This window comes from Eretmochelys imbricata, chromosome 1 (assembly GCF_965152235.1).
Source record: "Eretmochelys imbricata isolate rEreImb1 chromosome 1, rEreImb1.hap1, whole genome shotgun sequence".
NCBI lineage: Eukaryota > Metazoa > Chordata > Testudines > Cheloniidae > Eretmochelys > Eretmochelys imbricata.
In genome coordinates, this window is record NC_135572.1 from 346270347 (window position 1) to 346290364 (window position 20018).

The following is a 20018-nucleotide window of genomic DNA, read 5'->3' on the forward strand; positions in this document are numbered from 1 at the left end:
GTCATGCAGTTGTCCTTACCTAATTGTCTGGTTACTTAGATATATAGTGCATATGTTTGAGCATTCCTGGATAAGAAATACGTACAATGCACAAAAAAGTGCCTAGTATTTACTGAAGATGCTTTTTTTATACAGGTATGTCATGGCTTTTTAAAAATACCTTTTACATTTTGGGGGGCATCTAGTGATGGTGAAAATGAGTGATAGTAGTGGCTGGAACCAGGCAGACAAAGGAGGTACTGTGCAATCTGCTTTCCAATCAACCTAAGTCCTCATCTTCAATGCCTCTGTATCCTTGACTCAGCCAGGATAGCCAGCCATGCCAAACTTTTGTGGTTTTGTGACTTGGTTAAATTACTGCTAAGGTACCAGGATGAGACCACTAACTTAATTTTCACTTTGAACTGGATTTGAATCTGATTCTACAGAAGTGGTAAGTCTTAATGTTTCCTCTTATTAGCATCACATTAGTTTCCACTTATTTATCATTACTAAACTGTGGTAATATATATATATTACTCTTTCCATAGATTGTTAATCATGTTCTAGTATACTGAACAGCAGTGGTTCCCTCTGATTCCACTCATCAGCAAGGTCCTAGAGAAAATCAAGAGAGACAAGGCTCAGGTTATCACGATCATCCCCGTGTGGCCTCGCCAGCACTGGTGCGGGACGCTATCAAGCCTGTTGGCGATCCCTCCATGGCCTCTGCCGAACCGACCAGACCTGCTGTCACAGGATCACGGTCGACTCTTGCATCCCAACCTTGCGTCCCTCCATCTTATGGTGTGGTTGTTGCTGAATCCTGAATCCTGTTCGAAAGGGGTCCAGAAGGTCCTCCTCGAGAGTAGAAAGCCGTCGACTAGACAGACTTACCTGGCAGAGTGGACGAGGTTCGCCCCGTTTGGTTGCCCTTCGCGTTCTTCGGTGCAGTCCATCTTAGACTACCTGCTTCATTTGAGGAACCAGGGCCTGGCACACTCCTCTATCAAGGTGCACCTGGCGGCCATTTCCGCTTTTCATCCTCCAATCCAGGGGCAGACGGTGTTCTCCCATGACATGACGGTCAGTTTCCTCAGAGGTCTTGAGAGACTTTTTCCACAAGTTCAGTCCCTCAGTGGAATCTCACCTGGCTCTGTCCAGACTCATGGGCCCGCCCCTTGAACCTTTGGCCCCGTGCTCCCTGTCTCACCTATTGTGGAAGGTAGCTTTCCTGGTGGCGGTGATGTCAGCAAGGCGAGTCTCCGAGCTGCGAGCCCTGACCTCAGAACCGCCGTACACGGTCTTCTATAAGGACGTGGTCCAGCTCCGGCCCCACCCAGCCTTCCTTCCCAAGGTAGTGTCTACTTTCCACATGAGCCAGGACATCTTCCTTCCAGTCTTCTGCCCCAAGCCCTATGAGACCGGTGATGAGAGGTGCCTTCACGCTTTGGACATAAGAAGGGCCCTGGCTTTCTACCTAGATCGGACAAAGCCTTTCCGTAGGTCGATTTAGCTTTTCATCTCTACAGCTGATAGAATGAAGGGCCTCCCGGTGTCCACGCAGAGGATTTCTAACTGGATCACCTCTTGCATTCACACCTACTATGAGTTGGCGGGAGTCCCTCCGCTGCCGATCGTCAGAGCCCACTCGACCAGTGCACAGGCATCTTCGGCAGCCTTCCTGACATACTTCCCAATCCAGGACATCTGTCTAGCCACGACGTTGTCCTCAGTGCACCCGTTCACAGCCCTTTATGCCATCGCTCAGCAGGCCAGAGATGATGCTGGGTTCAGCAGAGCTGTGTTGCAATCTACATGTCCGTGAACTCCTACCCATCTCCAAGGGGTACTGCTTGGGAGTTACCTAACTTGAATGGACATGAGCAAGCACTTGAAGAAGAAAAGATAGTTACCTTTTTCTGTAATTGGTGTTCGACATGTGTTGCTGATGTCCATTCCACAAGCCACCCTCCTTCCCCGCTGTCAGAGTTTCTGGCAAGAAGGAACTGAGGGGGTGAGAACCGGCAGTGCCCTATATACCGCAGCATATGCGCGCCACTCCAGGAGGCACTGGAGCCGGTCCCCTGTGGATACTGCTGAGGGAAAAAACTTCTGGCACTGGTGCATGTGGTGAGCGCACACAAACCCTAAGCTGAATGGACACGAGCAACACATCTCGAAGAACACCAGTTACAGAAAAAGGTAACTGTCTTTTCTGAGTTGTCTTCCCATCAGAAGTTGTGCTGAACTATATCCAATAGCTGCTTTTGGTGTTGATCTATAATGCAGAAGAGCAAGGAACAGATCTTCCTGCTATAGGATTTTTTGTTGTCTGTCTGTACAGTTCTCTCAGCCGATCCATTCCCTTGTGAGTAATGTGGGCTGCTAGTAATATGACCAAAAACCATATTTCATTTGGAATGACTTTAATTCTGATGCTTTGAACTGTGGTCTGTTGTCTGTCACTAGTTGTTCTGGAATACCGAAGTGAGCAAAAGTGCACTTCAGTTTCTTGATAACACTGTGACATGTTGTGTCTTTCAAGTACATTATTTCTGTATACCTGGAAATGTAGTCCACGATGACCAGGTAATGATACCCTCTAAATCTGTATAAATCTGCAGGTTATCTATTCAAAGGTCCCTCTGATAGAGGTTTTTGTACATTCTATGGTTCAGCATTTTCTTAAGTTGATTTGTACCAGATCTCCTTTCAAAAGTCCAATATCAAATCCTCCATCGAGTTCTTCCATCTTTCTCAGTAGGCCCATCTGGCTGCTACACTGCAGCTGAGAAAGTTGTTAGTCTTTGATCACATGTACTCGGAATGCATAGCTTTTGTCTTTGTAAGTTTTCTGTGGTAAACAGGCCCATTTAGTTCAGAATACCTCCAGGGCTAGTCACAGCTCTGTTAGGTGATTTCAGCTCTGGGAGGGATTGATGGCAACTATAAGGCTTTGTCTACACTATGCACCTTTTAGCGACACAGCTGTGCTGCTACAGCCGCGCTGCTTAAAGGTGCTCAATGTAGCTGTTGTTTGTCGGCAGGAGAGAGCTCTCCTGCTGACAGAAAGCTTCCTCCTCCTCCGAGTGGCAGCAGCTTTGTTGGCAGGATGTTCACACCAGCACTTTCTGTGGGTAAAACTTTTGTCATTCAGGGGGTGTGGTTTTTTTGACACCTCTGAACAACAAAAGTTTTGCCAGTTAAGTTCCAGTATAGACAAAGCTTCAGTCCCTTCTGAGATGACTGTGACTTTTAGTTCCTGTGTCAGTTTTGAAGTCAGTCATGCCATGAATATTCAGTTTCATTCTCCAGCCAGGCTCTATGTCATCACAAGTGTTAGATCCCAGAAACAATGGGTTTTAGTTGTCTGTAATATGAGTCAACTCCCTGAATCCTTTGGTGTGGCAGAGAGCTGCAAAATCCATATTTCGTTAATGTAATATTACAACGTGCGCCTCTGGCTGGACATGCATCATCTCTTGGGATATGACTATTTCCATACCTTGTGCATGTAGGCTGGAATTTGTCCCTCCTGTTAGTTCTCACTCTCCTTGCCTCAGGAGTTTTATAATAATGATTTTTAACACTCAAGTGTCTGTCAGCTTCTAAGCTAGCTTCAGGTTTTTCAAATTGCTCCTGCCCTTTTGTCGCTTTGACTAATTGTGACTGCTTTGTATCTGTATAGCTCTGGCTAGGGTTAAATCTCTCCAACTTTAGCTGCTGGAAAGGTTTTTATCTGTTGACCCAATAACCAGACTGTCTCTGATACTGCGTTCCCAAAATCACAATTTTCAGCCAATGTGTCCAGAACTCTTCTAAAACATTCACCGTTTTTTTTCCTGGTTTTTTAATTCTTTGATGAAAACATGCTCTCTCATAAACCATATTTCTTTGGGATAGAAAGTATCCATCAAACATAGCCAGAACCCTTTCATAGCCATCTTTGTGACTGTCTTCAGGAAAGTCAAAGGATTTAAAAATATGCTCTGCTTGCTTCCCCTAGCATAAATTAGAGAAGATACAGGTATATCTCCAGTTTCTTTGTGGAGTTTGTTTGCAATTTGAAATTTTGTAAAATACTGCTTCCAGTCTGTTCATTCTGAAGATTTGTCAAAGCTGAAATTCTCTGTGGCTTTGAAGAATGACATGAGATCCTTCAACCTTTTGTTGTTGTTCTCCTTCTGATTCTTTTCTTAATTTACTCCTGACATTATGTCCTGTACTCCTGTATCAGAGATGGACTGGCTACACAGCTTGTTTATACACACTAGATGTGTTTATCATAAGATCCTTTAATGCTCTGCCAGATATGGCAGAGTTTAGCTTAAATAAGGTATTTTACACACAGCACCACCTACTGACTGAACAATATGATGCAGTTTAGCATTTCATTACACATTCTGCACAGACTGAGGCTTTTGTGGTTTGGGAAATATGGTCTTAGAGAAAAATATTTTAATTGAAACAATTGAGTCCAAGTTATTTAGGGGACAGAAAAATGGTTCAGGCAAATACTATAGAAACACTTTAACTTGCATAGACTTGGAGATACATTGCAAATTACTGAATCTTATGATTTATTAAGTGAGGACGCACAATAAAAGGAAAACATCATAAAATACACAGTGTTCCTTAAAGCCATGATCTGACTAATGTATAGGAGTTTTTGTAGAAGTTATGAGATATTATTCATATGAGACATCACTTTTAGCATCTGTTAAATCTTTTCTGAGAGGCGAGAGAGGCCACAATTTCGTGTGTAGATTAAAAAAATTACTTTATACCACTTCCCTTTTATTTCCCTTTACAGTATTTTGGGACCTCTTTTCTTGAACTAGTTATGTTGCTTGGAATGGTAGTAGTATATTTTTATAGTGCTAGTGGGGGGGAAACAGATACTTGTATATTAACTTTTCTTTTTTGTGTGTACATTCATGCAGGAGCTGATCATGGTGTCTGTTTTATTTAATCAAACATTTAACTCCCAAATATATACATCATAGTATTTGTGCTATTGAGTATGAAAAGTGATCAATAAAATCCTATCTGTTAACTGATAAAAGGTTTTATATACCAACTTCTGTGATCACAAGTCTAATTCCAAACTTGAGAATTCTGTTTTCATGTCAATGTGTTGACTTGTGCTTTACATTTTGAATTACTTTTAGTAAAGAATAAGAGTTACTTGTGTGTGCATGTACGTATCTGGGTTTAGTAGTAACAGTAACAGTTTACTTTTTTTATTTCCTTGGCATTCATGTAAAAAGCATTTTCTTTAATTCTTTTTTCTTGGGAGTTGCGTATTAAGTTTAAATTTCTAGATTTTTTTTTTCAAAGCTTTAACTGTAGCAATTAATGAACCAATCAGAGATCTTGGGAAACTCTTCATTATGACCTCTTTTCAACTGTTTCAGGATAATTTAGCTGGGAATTTTGTAAAATATTAAGTTTTTTGGGAGCATCATAGTATGTGTGAGAGGAAAATGGTGCTGGCATTTTGTGGTTTGAAAAAGAAAGCTGATCTTGTTCTGAATCTTCCCTACCACCACCCTCAATATTTGCTTTTGGGAGTAGGCTCTTCCTGGCAAAACTCTTTTTGGTGGTTCTAGAAATGTAAAATATGTTGCCTTATAGAATACTTTGGTCATTGAGTAAATGAAAGACTTCTTTGTCTACAAATTTGTGTTCAGAAAAAACATACCCTAGTAGTCAGTTTTAAAAGAAAAATAAGAAGAGAAGAGGTGGAGTTGAAAAGAAAATAATTGTGTTCCTTCATACAGTACTAAGTGGATTTTAAACCTGTGAGTAGAATATACACTGATTTTTGAAGTGAGGGAAGTCTTTAATAGATATCAAGACTGCTATCAAAATATTGCTGTATGTATTTTATGCCTTTTGACACAAGTAATGTATATTATATACATATTATTTTAAAATAGGTTTTTTTAGTAGATTAATTCAGTTGATCAGCCCTGCCACAGACAAACTTGGCTTTCCAGTAAATTAGGTTCCCAACTACCAAACTTAACAATCAGCATTAGCCATTACAGAGTAAGTATAGAGTCCAACTCTAGCATAGAAACTGTTCACCCATTGTGTTTCCACCGAGGGAAACCATCTGGGGTTGTGCAATTACATGTGATTAATGAGGACAACAATTTGCGAAAAAAATTGTATGGTTTTTCCTTCAGTTTTATTTAAGATTATTTGAAGTAAACTGTAGTAGTAATGTCCCACCATCTCATCACCATGTGAGCTTAATCTCTGTAGTTCTGTAGATCTGGTTTGAACTCTGTTTATCTTATCTGAGCTGCAGAAGAGACCAGTCTTGGTAACTGGAATTTTATTTTTTCTACATAACAAAGCACTCCTTGATGGTGATAGTACGTTTTGTTCCTCCTTCCAGTAGTGGGATTAATACTGGATTATTAGGATGCACAACATCTCCAAATGCTGGGCCCAGATCCCAATGTCCAGGAAGACTTCGCCATTAGTGAAGCATCAGCCATTAGTGTACCATAAGAGCAGAAGAGTAGCAATCTGTAGCATATCTCCCCCAAAAGACTAACATGCACCCTCCTGGGCAGGGAGGGTGCATGTTAGTCTTTTGGGGAGATATGGGACCTAGAAGGAGCTGTCTGTCTGAAGGGCCTTGAAGTTTTTGATGGATCAGGGCTCTGGTTGATCAATGTGCCTGCCTACCTCTGAGTTTAACTCGTCTCATCAGTTGTTCATCACCACTTTACAGCCTTCCAGAATCCTTCTTGCTTCATTTCACCATCTAAATTTCATATTCCCTTCCCATTTATTCTGAGCATCCTGCCTCACAGAACCCTGCTAGCCTGATTTAACTCGGAGAATGGGACAAGAAGCAAAACCCAGATTTCCTGTGTATTAAGACTGTGCCACCACTAGGCCCTTGCGTTAGTAAGTGATTTGTAGCCTTAGACACTGCCAATAGGTTCGCTAGTTAACTATCTGGGTAGTACTCATTACTGATATCTGTGAATCTGTTTAGTTCGTTTGAAGCTGACATGGCTCAAGTCTATATTTTTCCTCTGGATGTCTATAGAGATTTCATCTTTTTTCTGTTTTCCTTGGTTGCTTTTCTCTTATATCTGTTAACTTAAGAGGCTCTTAAAATTTGAACTTGTCATCCAGAATTCTTGGTAATCCCTACACTGTTTTCTTGTTTTATTCAAAACACTTTTTCCTTTTTTTCCTCTCCCATCTAAATGAGCTTATAGTTGACAGTGTCACACAAAGATGTTTCAGTTCTTTCCCAGGTTTGTAATAGCCTGTCTTAACTGTTGCAACCAACAGTTGGTTGACTTTTCCTCCATAAATTAACTGTTTTTCAAATGTTGTAGCTGCCTGAGTACTCACTGGCAACAGAATGATTTCCCGCGCACAACACTGACCTGCAGCCAGAACAGAGTTGCTGTGTGATAGGTACTATGAGATTTCACAGTAATTCTGTTTTACTGCATTAAATACAGTGGATTTACTATGAGAATTTTGCTTTTACCGTGCCTCTCTACTGTACAAGGCAATGATACTATACCTTTTTGCATTGCAAGTTTTGTTAATGTAAGTGACAAGAAATCTTGCAACTTGGCTGCCATTCATTTCCATTCCCATGAAAACAGACCTCAGATTGGCAAAAGCAAGCAAAAGGCTTTAAAATAATTCCTATTCAATTGCAATTGCTTATCTTAACACGTTTTTCTAACAGTCAATTATCCATTTTAGTTAGGGTGGACATAGGGATGCTTTTAGCAGGACAAGTGACTTTTTCCCAGGTGTGCTCACAGACTTTAGGATCAACAGGCTTTTCTGAAGGCTAGTGTTTCCACTTTGAATGAAAACGTTTAAAAATTATTTCTGTTTGGTTTTTAAAGTTTCCATAATATTTTCTCCGTCTGGGCATAGTGGCTGGGTGTAGCAAGGTGACAACTCACCAGTGCAGCGCCTCCTGCTGGCTGTCTTTTTCCCAGCATATGGAGCGCCCTCTGCAGGCCGGTGTCTCGCCTACTGCTGACCCCGTGTCCCTCCCAGACCCCGGTGCCCTTTACCCTGGGGTTCTGCCCCAGCAGTATCCCGACAGTCTGGGTCTCCCCTCCCAGGGGAACCCCCAACCCTCTATCCCCACCTTGCCTCAGTGGCTACTGCCAGTCATCATCTAGCCCCTGCTCACTGGGGCAGACTGCAGTGTGTAAAGGCCTCTCATCGCAGGCAAGGGGTAGGACCAGCTGCCTCTGCCTATTTCCAGGCTGCCCCTCTTCAGCCCCAGTACCTTTCTGGGCCTTTACCAAGGGCTGCAGCCTGGGGGTTTACCAGGCTGGAGCTCCCCAGCTCCCTTTGCCCTTCCCCAGCACTGCTCCACTTCAGGTACCTTGCTCCCAGGCAGCTAGCCCTTCCCACTCTCAGGCTAGAGTGAGACTTCCCCAGCTCCTGACCCCCAGCCCTCTTACAAGGGCCAGCTGGGCCCTAATTAAGCTGTCCACAGCTGTGGCTGCTTCCCCAGTGAGCCTAGCTTGGCCCCTTTTCCCCAGCTGCAGCCCTCTGCAGGGCTGTTTTAACCCCTTCACGGCTGGAGCGGGGTGACTACACTGGGATTTTGAAAGAATCTTAGGGGAGTTATGTCATCTGATTCCCTTAGGCTCCTTTGGAAATCACAGCCATTATACCTTGGGGGAGAGGAACTTGGATACAAGGGACGAGGTTCACCTCTGGTTTATACCAGGTTCTGCAGGCATAAACCAGCATGCAAGGTCCCGAGTGGCAGAAAGTTCATTGGGGAAGAGAGAGCTGCTGCATATGTTGATGTAATCTTCTCGCCAACAAGGGGGCAATACGGGGCAAGCAACGTTCATAAAATGGAAAGTGCAAACCATGAGGATACTTGTGCAATGACTTAGTAAATCCCTCTGCTGGAAGAATTTCCTGTGTAATCTTGGTGGGATATACAAACTTCTCTTCTCCTGTGTAACAACCAAGGACTATTAGTGGTGGAAACATGTGGTTTAATCCCTTTGAATGGCAGAAAGTCTTGATGTCACTGGGAGGTGCAGCTTTTACCTTCCTGTACCAACAATGATTCATAGATTCATAGATTCATAGATATTTAGGTCAGAAGGGACCATTATGATCATCTAGTCTGACCTCCTGCACAACGCAGGCCACAGAATTTCACCCACCACTCCTACAAAAAAAACCTCACACCTATATCTGTGCTATTGAAGTCCTCAAATTGTAGTTTAAAGACCTCAAGGAGCAGAGAATCCTCCAGCAAGTGACCCGTGCCCCATGATGAATCTGAATCTAGCACAAGATCTATATGATTTTACCAGATACCCACACAATGGAAACCTTTATCAGCCAGTCATGTGCCACCTTTTCATAGTATTGCTTTTATGTATTTTCACAGTACTGATATTCTACTGAGAAATAAAGCATTGAACAGTCCAGCTTGTACCAGGGGAATGTCCAAATGTGCCTTGGTTCCTATACAAATTGTGATTTAATAAATGTTTTCAATACATTTTTGCTCTTGTGAAGTACATATGTTGATTTAACAGATTGGATAATGGATTTAATACAATAGTGAGTGACAAAACTTTACCTTTTGTTAGCTACCCAGAGAAAATGCAAAGGTTTTAGAATCATAGAATATTAAGGTTGGAAGAGACCTCAGGAGGTCATCTAGTCCAATCCCCTGCTCAAAGCAGGACCAACACCAACTAAATCAACAGCCTAGCTCCATCCTCTTTGGAACCCCCCTTCAGGTAGTTGAAGGCTGCTATCAAATTCCCCCTCACTCTTCTCTTCTGCAGACTAAATAATCCCAGTTCCTTCAGCCTGTCTTCATAAGTCATGCACCCTAGCCCCCTAATCATTTCCATTGCCCTATGCTGCACTCTCTCCAATTTGTCCACATCCCTTCTGTAGTAGGGGGACCAAAACTGGACACAATACTCCAGGTGTGGCCTCACCAGTGCCAAATAGAGGGAATAATCACTTCCCTTGACCTGCTGGCAGTGGTCCTACTAATACAGCCCAATATGCCGTTGGCCTTCTTGGCAACAAGGGCACACTGCTGACTCATATCCAGCTTCTTGTCCACTGTAATCCCCGCGTCCTTTTCTGCAGAACGGCTGCTTAGTCAGTCGGTCCCCAGCCTGTAGCGGTGCATGGGATTCTTCCGTCCTAAGTGCAGGACTCTGCACTTGTCCTTGTTGAACCTCCTCAGATTTCTTTTGGCCAATCGTCCAATTTAACTAGGTCACTCTGGACCCTATCCCTACGCTCCAGCATATCTACCTCTCCCCCCAGTTTAGTGTCATCTGCTAACTTGCTGAGGGTGCAATTAATCCCATCATCCAGATCATTAATAAAGTTGTTGAACAAAACTGGCCCCAGGACCAACCCCTAGAGCACTCCGCTTGATAGACTAACTAGACATCGAACCATTGATCACTACCCATTGAGCCTGACAATCTAGCCAGCTTTCTATCCACATTATAGTCCATTCATCCAATCCATATTACTTTAACCTGCTGGCAAGAATACTGTGGGAGATAGTATCAAAAGTTTTATTTACAAGGATAAACTTACTGAGAGAGTTTACTTAATGAATTACACTAAATATATCTGTTTCTCAGATCGAGAATTCTACTTGTATCTAATGGGCTTTAAAATTTAGCAGTCATATAGATTCTAGTGTTTTCATTTGTGTGTGTGAACATATATGAAAGTACGGAACATACTTTTCCCCCCAGAAACTTGTTCAATAACGTATATTTTCAGGATTGTTCAGAAATAATAAAATTCAACTTAAGACATTTCTTATCATATAATTAGTCTCTTCTTTTTGTTCTTTGTAAAGTAAGGTATGATATGTACTTGAAGAGATTATTTTTTCTTTCAGTTTAAGATCCTAAATGTGCCAATGTCTTCTCAACTTGCTGCCAACCACTGGAATCAACAACAAGCTGAGCAAGAGGAGAGAATGAGAATGAAAAAGCTCACTCTGGATATTAATGAACGGCAAGAACAAGAGGACTATCAGGGTATGAAATTATCTTTCAAAATAGTAGGGTTTTATTCCTAGAGAAATTAATCTATAAAAATTCAGTCCCAAGACGTGTGTCCCTGCTGCAACCAACTCCACTCTGCTGTATGCCTCAGCATGCACAATGCTGGTTGTCAGAACCGCTAGGAATCCCAGTGGAATGTAAAACCAGTACATACAGGTTAGGTTAACATTATGGGGGAGTGTAATTATATTGCACTGAGTTCTTTTTATACACCTTGAGATATAAAATTGTTGCATTTAGGGAAATCATACCAAAAAAAGCAGTTTATCTGATACTCTGTAGCCTAGCACATGATGTCTGTGCTGTCACCTGCAATGCAGTAGGAACAAAAACCAGTCAGGTGCAAGAGAAATGGATTGTGTACAATTGAGTGAAGGTGTGTTAGTACATATTACAGTATACGTATCAAAATGACTGCCTTAGGCTGGCTAATAGCAGTGATTGGTTCATACTGACATTGTTGAAGTTGAAATTTCATAATTTCTCCTGCATTTCAGCATTCTAAAGGAGGGTGTTTGAATATAGTGACAGGATAAATATTTTATACTAATTATGTATCTTTTACAAATCAATTCATATTTAATTCAAGTGATATTGAATAGACAAAATGAAGCCTATGAAGCAATCAGCAAATCAGATATAGCCGTATCCTAGTGAATTCAATATGTTATATCAGATTCCATTTTCCTTGGCATACTCTGATCATAACCAGGGCCAAACCTAATAAAGTGGATGATATTCTCAGTCCTTAAATCACTTTTTTCCATTTAATGCCTCCACAATTCTTCATCTGTTAATAGAGGTGATTTCCACTTCGAAACTGAAACATAATATAAGCTGTAAGTTATAAAGCAGTAAGTCACATTTCTGTATTTGATAAATAATAATGAACTGTAGTTTGTAAAATTGAAATTTTAAATTCAAAACAACCCTATTAATCCAATAAAAGCCATGGAATACAAAACATGTTTCAGAAGTCTGTGACATGAGAACCAAATTCAGTGAGCCTCTGTATCATATTTTTCCAGAAGCATAATAGCTGTGGAGCTCTGAAATTGTAAATAGAATACAGATTTCGAACAAACCATTTTAAACCTCCCAAACTGTTTAAAACTTCCTTTTGCCAGGTACTTCCTTGTTGCAAAGCCCAGGCTGAAAATGAAAAAAGGCTTTTCATATTTAGGCAGCTTGAGTGCTGTGGTCACATTTTACACTACAACTCTTAACAAATTCTATATTGTGATGCTGTTTTTTTCCCATTATGTAGAGTTCCTGGTTTGTTTGGTTTTTTTTAAGGTCAATACGCACATGGTTTTGGCATGATCAGTTTGTTGATTTGTATGGAGAACCTTTATAAATGTAATTCATTTAGGATAGGATTCTGTTGTGAGCTGTTAAGAATTGTACTTCTCATGCAGTAAAACAATAAAGGACCTCAATTTTGTGGTGGATGAATGAAACTGGTTACTGGTGCCAGTTTTTTCATTTTATCATGAATATTCCCATTTGGCATATTTAAAAAGGCAAGCAGCAGTAATAGATTTACAATAAGACGTTAAGATGGCAAATGTCTCTGGTTCTTCTTTTCTGTGTTGATTTTTCTCCCACTGCTTTATACTAGGATTATGTTCATAACAAAGACAAATAAAAGGACAAGTCAGTTTTGTAGGCCCAAAATTTGATCTGTTAAATCTGTTTGCAAAGTCAATATTCACTCTTTTCTATCATATTTTTATAAACTAATGCATTAGCTTACTGTTCTTCATGAGTTAACCCTAGAATAACAATCATGTGAGTGTAGTGGAAAGGAGTATATCAGATTTCAGTTTCAAGCTTCTAAAGGATTACTAGAACCAGTAAGGAGAGAGAAATTTTTAAACGTTACCAACAAAATCTCAACATTGTCTAAAGTCTATATGTACATTTTTCTAATAGGAATAGGCTAGCTGCTAATCCAAGTCTGTTAAATAAATTAACAAATGAAGCCTGTTAAACTGCCTACTGTAATTTAACAAAAAAAAAAAAATCCATTTAGTTTTTAAAAAGTCAAAGTAGTAATTTAGAATTGATGATTCTCTAATATAGATTAGAGTCTTTCTGTTTGTGTTCCTATAATTCTCATCTGAAAAACAAGGTAGGGTAACACTCAAAATAGCTGATGCCATGTGGTGAACCCATTAACATTTGTCCTTATTCCCCACCTACTCTCTCCCAGTACCCAGTCTGCCTCCATTATTTTTCCTTATCTCAGTGCTGGTTGTACTCCACAAAACCTGCACCCTCTTAATACCTGGGCTGAGAGGTGCATACACAATATTTCTAGTTGCTGCCTGCCTTTCATCCCCTCTCATCAATTCCTGTTATCCCCCAGCTGTTCACTTCCATAATGTGTCCGTCCTGATAGCCAGAACTATGCTTTGTATCTGAGGGATGTGGAATGTGGGGGAACAAGGTCATTGTGAAGACACTAAATGAATTCTTTGCATCTGTCTTCACTGCAAATGACATGAGGGAGATTCTCACACCTGAGCCATCCTTTTTAAGTGACAGATCTGAGGAACTGTCTCAGATTCAGGTGTCAATAGAGGAGGTTTTGGAACAAATTGATAAACAGTAACAAGTCACCAGGACCAGATGATATGCACCCAAAAGTTCTGAAGGAACTCAAATATGAAACTGCAGAACTACTAGTTGTGGTATGTAACCTATCGCTTAAAGCAGCCTCTGGATCAGATGACTGGAGGATAACTAATGTAATGCTGACTTCTTTAAAGACGATCCTGAGGTAATCCTGGCAATTAGAGGCCAGTAAATATAACTTCAGTACCAGGCAAATTGATTGAAACTAGCAAAGAACAGAATTATCAGACATACAGATAGATGAACACAATATATTGGGGAAGAGTCTACATGACTTTTGTAAATGGAAATCATGCCTCACCAATCTATTAGAATTCTTAGAGAATGTCAGCAAGTGTGTGAACAAGGATGATCTAGGTAATACAGTGTACTTATACTTTCAGAAAGCCTTTGACAAGGTCTCTCACCAAAGGCTCTTAAGGAAAGTAGGCAGTCACGGGATAAGAGGCAAGGTTCTCATGGATCAGTAACTAGTTAAAAGATAGGAAACAAAGGGTAGGAATAAATGGTCAGTTTTCAGAATGGAGGGAGATAAATAATGGGTTCCCACAAAGATCTGGACTGGGACCTGTTCTGTTCAACATATTCGCAAATGATCTGTAAAAGGAGGTGAACAGTGAGGTAGTGAAATTTGAAGACAATACAAAATTACTCAAAATAGTTAAATTCAAAGCTGACTCTGAAAAGTTCCAAAGGGATCTCGCTAACTTGGTGACTGGGAAACAAAATGTCAGATGAAATGCAGTGTTAATGGCAAAGTAATGCCTATTGGAAAACATTATCCCAACTATACATACAAAATGATGGGGTCCAAATTACTTGTTTTCATTCAAGATAGAGATAGTTGGATAGTTCTCTGAAAACATGTGCTCAGTGTGCAGCAGCAGTCACAGAATGTTGTAAAGCGTCAGGAAAGGGATAGATGAGAAGACAGAAGATATCATAATGCCACTGTATAAATCCATGGTACACCCACACCTTTAATACTGCATATAGTTCTGGTCACTCCATCTCAAAAAAAGTTATATTAGAATTGGGAAAAGTATAGAGAAGGGCAACAAAAAGTGAGCTGTAGCTCACGAAAGCTTATGCTCAAATAAATTTGTTAGTCTCTAAGGTGCCACAAGTACTCCTTTTCTTTTTAAAAAATTATTAGGGTTATGGAACAGCTTCCATGCAAAGAGAGATTAAAAAGACTGGAACTGTTCAGCTTCGAAAAGAGATGATTAAGGGCAGATATGATAGAGGTCTGTATGATGAAAAGTGCAGAGAAAGTGAACAAGGAAGTGTCATTTACCCCTTCACATAATACAGGAACCAGGGGGTCACACAATGAAAGTAATAAGCAGCAGGTTTAAAACAAACATAAGGAAGAACTTCTTCACACAATCCACAGTCAACCTGTGGAACCTTTTGCCTGGGAATGTTGTGAAGGCCAAAAGTATAACTGGGTTTTAAAAAGAATTACATGAGTTTATGGACGATAGGTACATCAATGGCTATTAGCCAAGATGGTCAGGGATACAACACCATGCTCTGGGTGTCCCAAATGTCTCACTCCCAGAAGCTGAGACTGGACGAGTGACATGGATCACTCAATAATTGCCCTATTCTGTTTATTGCCTCTGAAGCATCTGACACTGGCTGCTGTTGGAAGAGAGGATACTAGGCTAGATAGACCATTGGTTTGTCACAGTATGGCCATTCTTATGTTCTTTTATGGATACCATGGTTTAATAACCAGTAGCTACTAAATCCTCCCCAAAATTGGATGTTTCTCATATTCATCGTGTCTTTGATAAAACATTTAAAATAATAATTTCACAATAAATGGGCAAGGTGGAGCATCCATTGCACTCTCTGAACTTCCCTCTTTTGTAAACATGATGAAATCTCATTAATTGACTTTAGTTTTCATTACTATAATCAGTGCAAAACTCTACCAGTACACTACAAAGTAGTTTCTAGCAGATGCTGGACATGTCTTGAATGAGATTACCAGAGATTAGAGAACCAGACAGAGCAGACTTTCAAGAGTAATCTAATTAACAGATCAGTCCACTTTTCCCCTTTGTTTATTCCATCTGTTCATGTTTGCTGAGCAATGCATATCCTTGCACAGGTAGACTTCAGAGGTACTTTCAATTAAACATGTTCATGTACCCCTAACTCATGGTCTATGAAGGTAGACTCACCATGGTATGCTAATAAACACACAGGTTATCAAATTAAATAGCCATTTACTTTAGCTGCCCAGAAGTCTACTCTAGTCATGTTAATTATTTTTCTCTCCTTGTACAAAGAAAGTTTTGCTGAATGATTTTTAAGTGCTTAAGTGGCAGCTGCCTTTTGCACTTGGTGTTACTTCTGGATAGTTTTTAGGGGTATCCACTTATAGCACTGCAGTGGTCCAATATCAAATGACATAAGTGAATGACCAAGGCGGGTTCCAGTATCGGAAAGAAAAGGTCAGAGCTTTCTTACCAAGTACGAAAGATGAAAAGCACTGCTGGCAACTGCTCCTATCTGAACATCCAGCAGCAGCTGAAAATCAGAGTACACATCATAGCATAGCTTGGAAATATCAAAACTGCCTGTGCAATTTCAAAAGTATTTTTAAAAGTATCTGTTATGGACATGAGTTGGCTGCCCTGGGGAAAGTTTTGCCCACAAATATATAAAAGTATGAATCAAAACGTTTTTAATAATTGGTTTATACGCATTTCAGAAATATGTGTTACTATACTATTTAGTCTGTGTAAATTCCACTTAATAAAAAAGAGGCAAAAACTGTTCAACCTTTTTGTATGAAATTACAGAGATGTTACAGTCTCTGGCACAGCGTCCAGCTCCAGCAAATACTAATCGTGAACGGCGGCCACGTTACCAGCATCCGAAGGGAGCACCTAATGCAGATCTAATCTTTAAAACTGGTGGGAGGTAAGACAACCTTTCCTTAAAGTTGTTAATTCTGTTTCTAAGTAAGTTCCAGCATAACACAAAGTTAATGATCTATGCACTGAAATGAAGCTGTTTCTGTTTAAAGTAATGTTATTCTACCAACTATTAAAATACTTGGCAGGTTAGTTTTATGTGTTGGTTGTCCAATGACCATAGTATAGGGGAGAGTTGGGAGATTGCCAAGGAATCCTGATTTAATTGTTTACATTATAATCAAAGCTTGTACCACTGGCTTCAGAAGAAAAGGCGTAGTTCTTTATTTTCACACAGAAAGTGCTCAGGAAGGAAGTTTAAAACTTCTTTAAAATTCTAATGTAATTGCGGTTCTTTCAATTCTGTAAGCTTGAAACACTCAATTTTGTATTGTCATAAATGGAAGGAAAACAGAGGGACAGAGATTCCACTGTAAACTCATTTGATTTGCAGCATGGTGGACACATACTGAAAAGCAATATTGGATTGAAAAGAGCTATTCCCAATTATCATTTCAGGGTCTAAAATCTAGGTGGGTTAGAGGCTAATTGACATATTCTTAAACATTAGAATAAGACAGAGAGTTTCTGATCTTGATGTCACAGGAGAAAAACAAAATATTATGAATTCTTTCATCTCAAAAGAGTACAATGGAAATGATCCCAAGAAGGGCAGCAAAAAATGGTTAGCGATATGATGTGGTGGGCTTTCATATGACAAAAAGCTTCTAAAACCTGAGATGAGCTAATCTGGCAAGTGCTGAACTACATAAAACATTTTAATTAAAACCAAATGGGAGCTACTGTTAATCTTCTGTAATAGGAGAACAAGAGGGCACAAAAATTGGGGTAAAAATATTTTTATATAGTACAGTGTCATCCTTACATTTTTTGAGGCAGGGAAGTAAATAAGTCTTAATTTTGTAAAACGCTGTCTGTTTCCAGTGCAGTATGAATTATGATTATTCAGTGCTGCAGGAAGAGGTTGAAGCAAGTAGTTCATCTTAATTTAAAAACTGATTATCTAAATTTAAGTGTCAGTAACATTTACAGTTTTGTAAAATGGAGGAAAAAGGTACAGAGCAAATTGAACTTCATGATGAAAAGGAAGGAAGGAAGGAATTTCCCCCGTGGTTTATGAAGATCCACAATTGGCCAGGTGAATTATGGGATGGGTTTGATCTTCTCTGAAGCATCCAAACCTAGCCCAGTCAAAGGCAAGGGTCCTGGATTAGACACAGCAGTGATTAGTCACAATAAGTCAGAGCTGTTCCAATGCATCTTGTTGAGTAGAAAATGAAGCTCTTGAAACTCCAGAGGCTGGTGACAAAATTATCCAGAGAACAAACCTGCAGTTTGTTTCAGTAGGTTCATTTAAACAAAACAAAAAACAAAACCTCCTTTTTACATAGAATTTCAGACTCCTTCCATCTCTTACCAAAAAAAGTGCAAATGGCTTTTATAATTAATTAACAAATAAAAAGGGCATGGTAAAACTTTGTTGCGTGGAAGCAGCCACGCTCCTGTGAGGTGGAAGGAGTTTTTTTTCTCACTGTAACCAACACTAGCTAAGACAATGTAGAACCCCTTCCTGAGGCAAGTTTCAACATGTATCTGCAATTTGTGCTGGCAGAGAATAAACATAGTTTGGTTTTCAATTACCTTGTTTTTGCCTACCTCATATGTCTTCATTGCAGAGTTAACTCGAGTGTCTCTCCAAAACCAAATCCTGCCCCACACACACATTTTAAAGTCGAATGTGGTGATGCTTTTAACTTGATTTGGCTGTCCTCTCAGGGTATAGGGTACAGCTCAGGTTAGATCATCTCATCATAATACAATCACCTGTAATTGACTGTAAATTAAATTGGTCTGTACAGCTTGAGTGTTAATTCAGTGTGGCCACTCTGAATCTGGAATGTAGGTAACTTGAGTTAACTCTGCAGTGACGACATAAGCTGGTCGTGTGTTTTCTCCATGCACGTAGAAAACACATCTGTACACACAGACTGCCATGCCTGGTATGCACTTAGTTGATCTGCTTCCTCCTTTTTTCAAACACTGATTAATTCGGTGGTGGGTAGAGGGGAGCATTACAAGGATAGAAACTTCCCTTTATTAGCTTAAAAAAAAAAAAAAATCTCATGTCTTGTGTTCCAGTCCTATAGTCCAATAATCTCACCAGCTTCATTTTGGTAGCACTTTTGGATTGGAAGTTTTAGGTTTCCCTTGTGTTCCTTCTCCCTTCCTTGGGTCCTTTGAGACAAAGTGTCTACAGCCCCTTTTCCCCCACCCCCCTCCAAAAAAAATGTAGTTTGGTTTTAAACTTGATCTCCATAAACTTTTAAAATACACTCTGACACTTTCCAAAGAAACAACAATCAGCTAACTCTGACTCACTGCCTACACTACAAAGTTAAGTCAACTTAATTTAAATCGGCATGTGTCTGCAGCAATAATTGTCGGTCAGGCATGTTCACACCATGCTCATTGTCTTGATGGAGTGTGTCCTCACTCGCAGCACTTGCATGAATGCACAGAGCAGTGTGCCGTGGGTAGCTATCCCACAGTGCAGCTAGCCGCAGGGCCTTTTGGGAAGAACTTGCCATGCCTCATGGGACCAAAACATTGTTGCAGGGTGGAATGGGAACATGGCTTTGATCTCCCGTGATTTCCTCCCTCCCCTCCCCTGATATCAATGGCAAACTCCTCATACTTTTTCGCACCTGTTTTCAAGAAGCATGGACTCCACTCAGCTGTGCACTCTTGTTGTGAGCATTACAAACACCTCTCGCCTTATCCTGTGGTATTTCCAGAGCTGAGATAGGAGCCACCACGTGAAACGTTTTGATGTCCTTCAAGCAGCCCTGCTGCAAACCATAGAACAAAACAATTCCCGATGGTTGCTGGCAGTTGCACAGCACCTGAACATGGTGGAGCACCGGTTCTGTTCCCAGGAAACAAGCACTGGCTGGTGGGATCACATTGTTACGTAGTTATGGGATGATGAGCAGTGGCTGCAGAACTTTTGAATGCGGAAGGCCACTTTCCAGGAACTTTGTGAAGAGCTTCTCCCAGCCCTGAAATGCAGCAACACTAAAATGAGACCTGCTCTGACAGTGGAGAAGCGAGTGGCGATCACTCTGTGGAAACTTGCAATGACAGACTGCTTTACCGATCAGTGGGGAATCAATTCGGAGTTGGTAAATCCACCATGGGGGGAGTTGTGATCCAAGTTTACGAGCCATTAATAGACTTCTGCTAAAAAGGGTAGTGACTCTGAGAAATGTGCAAGACATAGTGGATGGTTTTGCTGCAATGAAGTTCCTTAACTGCAGTAGGGTGATAGATGGCACTCATG

General features: G+C 40.5%; 1 protein-coding gene across 3 annotated transcripts in view; it reads left to right on the top strand.

Annotated features, from left to right (window-relative positions):
- UPF2 (UPF2 regulator of nonsense mediated mRNA decay) overlaps window positions 1-20018 on the top strand; it is a 135646-nt gene that overhangs the window by 99045 nt on the left and 16583 nt on the right. For 2 of the 3 annotated variants that reach the window (XM_077836629.1, XM_077836635.1), the window contains 2 exons: window positions 10916-11057; window positions 16544-16664. In XM_077836629.1, coding sequence (XP_077692755.1) covers window positions 10916-11057; window positions 16544-16664 — 263 coding nt within the window. Of the gene's footprint in view, window positions 1-10915; window positions 11058-16543; window positions 16669-20018 lie in introns of those variants that run through there. The other variant, XM_077836642.1, reaches the window with a different exon arrangement.